Source organism: Chrysochloris asiatica, unplaced genomic scaffold (genome assembly GCF_000296735.1).
Source record: "Chrysochloris asiatica unplaced genomic scaffold, ChrAsi1.0 scaffold00009, whole genome shotgun sequence".
Lineage (NCBI taxonomy): Eukaryota > Metazoa > Chordata > Mammalia > Afrosoricida > Chrysochloridae > Chrysochloris > Chrysochloris asiatica.
Window position 1 is genome coordinate 5,813,963 of NW_006408527.1, and position 6,219 is coordinate 5,820,181.

Here is a 6,219-nt window from a genome sequence, read left to right on the forward strand (position 1 = left end):
AGCCCCCTTGTAAATGTCAAAAGGCTTAATTTCAGACAAACAATATATAACTAAAACACTGGACCCAAAACCCACTGACATAGAGCTGATTCCGCCTCACAGTAATCCTGTATAGGGTTTCTGGGGCTGTAAATCTGTATGCAATCAGAAAGCCTCATCTTTCTCCTGCAGAGCGGCTGATGGGTTTGAACAGCCGATCTGTGGTTAGCAGTTCAGGGCATATCCTAGAGTGCCACCAGGGCTCCTACACATTGGACACTCTTTAGATCAATGGTAGTGTTAAAATACTGCTATATGCTTTATACAAAAGTAGTTGTACATTGAGAGTTCAGATAGTAATTGTCAAGTAGCATCCATTCTCTGTCATCTAGAAACCAAGTCTCGCTGCTCCTATATTTCTCCAAGGATCATTGACATTGTAACCCAGTTGTCACACAATATCTGGACATTTATCTTTTCTTCTCATTGCCAATTGCTGATTCTGACTGCTTGCACAACATACCAGTTTTCAGTTCTTGATCTGTGGGACTGTCAACAGGCACCTGAAAAATCAGAAGATAAAACATTTCTAGTATCTGGCATATGTAAGTATTACAGATCAATGGCTGGCTGAGGACAAAACAAAACAAAGCAACAATAACAAAAACACACATACACAAAGCACCAGCTGATTAGATCAGATAGCGTGATGTCATATCTATTCTATGCATTGTTTTCTCAAAAATATAATCATTAAAATATTCATTACTTACAGCTTTAATATCATTTGTAATTCCTATGTTTACATTGTGTCTTCTTAGATCAGACTTGATTAATGCTGAAACAAAGAAGCATCGATGGAGTTACCATATAGTATGTGTAAATAAACTTTTCTCTGAAGAATTCAGGGTCTTTCATGGATATTGTCAAATATTTAGCACACTGTCTTATTGTTAGGTGCTATCGAATTGGTTCTCACTCATAGTGACCCTATATACAACAAAAGAAAACACTGCCTGGTCCTTTGCCATCTTTAGAATTGCTACGTTTGAACCCATTGTAACAGTCACTGTGTCAGTCCATCTCATGGAGGGTATTCCTCTTTTTTGCTGACCTTCCACACTGTACCAAGCATGATGTTCTGCTCCAGGGATTGGTCCCTCCTGACACTATGTTGCTGTTAAGTACCGTGGAGTTGGTTCCGACTCATAGTGACCCTGCACAGGGTTTCCAAGGCTGTAAATCTTTACGGGAGCAGAAGCCTCATCTTTCTCCCGTGGAACAGCTGGTAGTTTTGAACTGCTGACCTTGAGGTTAGCAGCCCGATTCATAACCACTACGCTACCAGAGTTGCTGTTGTTGTTAGGTGCCATTAAGTCAGTTCTGACTCACAGCAACCCCATGCATAACAGAACAAAGCATTACCTGGTTGTGAGCCATTCTCATAGTTGTTGCTTCTTTTGAGCCCATTGTTGCTACTGCCTTACACAATTTTTTGTTAAGTGCAGTCAAATTGGGTCCGACTCATAGTGACCCTGTTTTCCGAGGAGCAGCTGGTGAGTTTGAACTACCAACCTTGAGGTTCAAACCGACCTTGCAGCCCAGTGCTTATCCTAAGGCACCACATGATAGCACCATAATATTCAACTGTAACCTTGAAGCTGGAGAACATATAACAGTGCAACATTATCAGGGAGTCCCTGTATGGCACAAGTGGTTAAGTGCTTTAGTACTAGCCAAAAGATTGGTGGTTTGAACCCATCCATAGGCACCTAGGAAGACAGACCTGGTGATCTGCTTCTAAAAGCTCCCACCCTTGAAAACTCTATGAAGCAGGTCTACTCTGCACACATGGGGTCATCAGGAGTCAGAATTGATTCAATGGCAATAAACAACCCCAAGCCATCAACTGGATACCCTAGATGATGCAAAAAGTTAATGTGCTTAGCTGGTAGGGAAAAACTGGAAGTTCAAGTTCACCCGGAAGCACCTCAGAAGATAAACCTAGAAAACCCAATGGAGCACATTATATTCTTATACACAAGTCATTATCTCCTTTTGTCAGAATTGATATCAATATTGTAAGAATGCAGATTTATTCTGGGCTAAGTGAATATATGTAAATATGGCCTTCCTGAATGTGTTAAAATGATGCGTGATGTGTGATGGAATCAAATTGAAAAGAAATTAGGTATTAAAGCACTATGCTTTACATTCCCATAATAATCGCTTTAGACTGATGAGCTCTACAATATGCCTTGTATACATTGTTGTCGTTAAGTACCGTGGAGTCGGTTCTGACTCATAGCAACCCTATACAGGGTTTCCGAGGCTGTAAATCTTTACAGGAGCAGAAAGCCTCATCTTTCTCCCGCAGAACAGCTGGTAGTTTCGAACTGCTGACCTTGAGGTTAGCAGCCCGATTCGTAACTACTATGCTACCAGAGCTCCTTTGCTACTCACTGATTTTCTATAGGGGAAGTGTGTACTTCTTTAATATTAATATTATATACAGATTCTTAGAAACAATGTGAATGGCATTATCAATCATTCATTCCCATGGATTCAAAAATCCTTCACCAAGAGCTGTCATTAGTACTGCCTTCAAACGGTAACTCCTGTATCACAACAAGAACTCATAGTAAATTGAGGAGAAAATGTAAAAAAGAAAAGGTACACCTTCAGGACACCTCAGTAATTTCCCAACCCCCTTTCCTTGGGCTACACAAATGAATGCTGGATATAAAATCCATCAAGCTCTCTCCAGAAAAACACCCAACATAGGAAAGACGCTAACTGGCATTTTTAGATCGTTAAAGGTATCAATCTGAAACTAATCCTAAAGAACTATTTTCCCTTAATTTTCTAGACTTGAGTTTGAATCTGATGATAAAAATAATGTGAATGGAATACAAAACTCCTGTTGTTGATGCAACAACAGCACGCATCTAGCTAGTTGCCTGGATAGTGAAAATCAACATGAAATTATTTGTGATAAAGTCAGGAGTTAAGACAGTGAATGCATTAGATACTTCATAGTTTTGGTATTTACTTTATGAACTGAAGAGCATGAGGGGGTGGGATTCCCTCATGGTAGGCTATCTCCCCTTGAAGAAAACAGCACAAACTCACTCTCATTAGGAGTAATGAATGGGTGTTAATGACCTCAGGTGGTTGAGTATATCCACAATTAACATTATTCACTCATAAGACTTCATGTGAGGAGTTACAAAAAGAATAACAAGGTATTCAACAAACGTGTGTAGGGCAGAACTGAGCTCCATAGGGTTTGTTGTTGTTAAGTGCCGTTGAGTCGAATTCCAACCCATAGCGACCCTGTAGAGGGTTTCTGAGGAGCAGCTGGTGAGCTTGAACCACCAACCTTGCAGTTCAAATGGCTTTGCAGTCTGGCGCATTAACCTACAGTGCCACACCAGGAATCCACAGGGGTTATTTGGCTGGAGGCTCTGGTAGTGTAGTGGTAATGAATCGGGATGCTAATCTCACGGTCAGAAGTTCAAAATTACCAGCTGTCCTGTGGGAGAAAGATGAGGCTTTCTGCTCCCGTAAACATTTACAGCCTCAGAAACCCTTTACAGGATCGCTATGAGTCGGAACCGACTCCACGACACTTAACAACAACAACCTTTATGGAAGCAGATCACCAGGTTTCTTTTCTGCTGCACCACTGGGTAAATTCAAAGCACCAACCTTTCTGTTTGTTAGTAAGCACTAACAGCTGACACCTCCCAGAGACCTCAGCGAACATAAAGTTTTGATTCTTATCTTTCTCATAGATTCTATCCTTGAACTAAATTATAATCAGATTAAGAAAATAATAATACCTTTTCTAGCTCTCATGTTGGTAAAATGAAGTAGAAAGAAATGAACAAAATGAAATGATAGGAGAAGTCAGCTAATAGGGGCGTAGAAGCAATGCTAGATGGAAGTCTTGCCTCCAAATCCATTTTTGTGCTCACGTGCATGGATACTCTATAGATAAGTGTTGTTTTGCATTTTTGTTCCCTGGAGATTGGGCACTACTCTCTGTCCTGTCCACATCTATTCTAATTACTCCCACAAAGTGTAAGAACTGGCGAACCATTCCACAGCTATTTCTACCACCACCATTCAACTTCCCATCATCATCACCACTGCATTTTAATAATAGCTAACGTGTATTAGACACTTCCTAGGTGCCAGACACTATACTAGGCTTTTTTCATGAACCATCTCAGTTAATCCTCAAAGCAACCCTATGGTAGTAGTGGTGGAGTGCTGTGGAGTCGGTTCCAACTCATAGTGACCTTGCACAGGGTTTCTGAGGCTGTAAATCTTAACAGGAGCAGAAAGACTCAGCTTTCTCCTGCGGAACTGCTGGTAGTTTCTAACTACTGACCTTGAGGTTAGCATCCTGACTAATAACCACTACGTTACCAGAGCTCCTAAGCAATCCTATAAGGCAGGCTTTTTTAAACAAAAACATGTAATCTTTTTTTACTGTGGTAAATATGTGTGTGTGTATGTATATATATGTGTGTGTGTATGTATGTATATATGTGTGTATATACATATGTATGTATGTATGTATACACATGGGATCCTGGTGTAGTGCTACAGAATCAGCACTTGACAACTAACTGTAAGGCCAACAGTTCAAACCCACCAACAGCTCTTCAGAAACCCTACACAGGAAACCCTATACAGGAAACCCTATTACAGCGTAGCTGTAAGTTGGAACCAACTTGACAACACTTTTAGTCACTGAATTGTACATGTAAAAAAAAGGTTGAAATGGCAACTGTTTATCTATATATTTTTGCTAAGTGCCATCAAGTCAGTTCTGACTCATAACGACCCTGTATTGGGTTCTGGAGGAGCAGCTAGTGGGTTTGAACTGCTGACCTTGTGGTTTCCAGTCCAGTGCTGATGTTACAGCGCCAGACCCTAAGTCCAGTGCCACCATTACAAGTATCCACTGCCTCTATTTTCTGTCATTTTTTATTGTGATTTGGGTGGAAGTTTACAGAGAAAAATTTGTTTTCTTTTCTATAATTCACACATTTTTTGATTCATGACATTGAATGCAGTCCTCACAATGTAACAGCGCTCTTCCCACTTCCTGGGCTTGCTGTTTCCAGGCTTCCTCTTTCCTATCCATTCCTGTCTTCTGAGATTTATCAATGACCCCTAAACAACACCTCTCTTTTTGCCCTTCCCTGCCTCCCTCCCTTGGCAACCACTAGTAAACTGTGGACTCGCTATATCTATAAGGCAAGCTTTTTAACACCCTGTTACATAAGTGAGGAAAATGAGGCTTTGAGAGGTTCAGGAGCCTATCTAAAGTCACAAAGTTAGTAAGTAGCAGACTCAGATTGGAGGCAAGGTCTTTATTGACCCATGCTACAGAGGTTTTGTTTTCCATGCACAGTAACTGTACTAAAGAAACCTGAAAAGTGAATGAACAAATTCATATCCTTAGAAACCAAAGTTATGGCCATTGAGAAGCAATATACATGAAAATTAAAAATAAAGATAATAATACTTTTATCAAGAAAATACCCTAATTTACCTGTTAAAATGATGCCCACAAGCATCCAGACACAAAGGAAAATGTTCCCTGCCATAGGATGATAGACTGATATGAGCTTTCCTTGAGCCAATGTGAACAGAATTCCAAATATCTAAAATAAGAGAAAGGATTTTTATTAAGTTGGGTTCTTTAAAGTAAAGGTGTGTAAACGGTTTCCCCAGAACTTTCCTTAACTAATTTTGTTTGTATGATTTCACATCAAAAGCCACTCATGGAAAGGTGGAATTGTTCAAACACGATAGTCAAACTCATTTTCCATTTCCTCAACTTTCTACTAGCATATCTGGTAAATCAGCTAAAATCTTGGGTTTAAGAGAAACTGGAGAGGGAACCTAGAGCTAGGGGGCATGGAGGAAGGCAGAATCTCTAGTGAGTACTATCCAGTCTGTCTAGGCGGAGCTGATGAAATGAAATGCAGAAGGGTCACTTGTGATACAATAGTGAATGATTGTTATCAGGACTGATTGTGAGGGTTGGAAATGTAAAGGTAGACGTTTTGTAGCAAGGAAGGGAGTGATTAACTCGCCAGTCTAGGAGCAGAGGTCTCTAGGACCATCAATGGAGAAGAGCTGAGAGCGGGACCCTACCCAGAGAAGCAGCGAGGCCCAAAATGGAGGCAGAGACGATGATGTAGAGTGATGAAGCGG

The 6,219-nt window shown here is 40.6% G+C and overlaps 1 protein-coding gene across 1 annotated transcript in view; it reads right to left on the minus strand.

Moving 5' to 3' along the window:
- Positions 1–449: 449 nt before the first annotated feature.
- Positions 450–6,219, minus strand: part of FLVCR1 (feline leukemia virus subgroup C cellular receptor 1) — a 34,951-nt gene continuing 29,181 nt past the window's right edge. The window contains exons 8-10 of the mRNA XM_006834193.1: positions 5,552–5,663; positions 753–817; positions 450–542 (exon numbers count right to left, since the gene is read on the minus strand). Of these exons, the coding sequence (XP_006834256.1) occupies positions 450–542; positions 753–817; positions 5,552–5,663 (270 nt within the window). The remainder of the gene's footprint in view (positions 543–752; positions 818–5,551; positions 5,664–6,219) is intronic.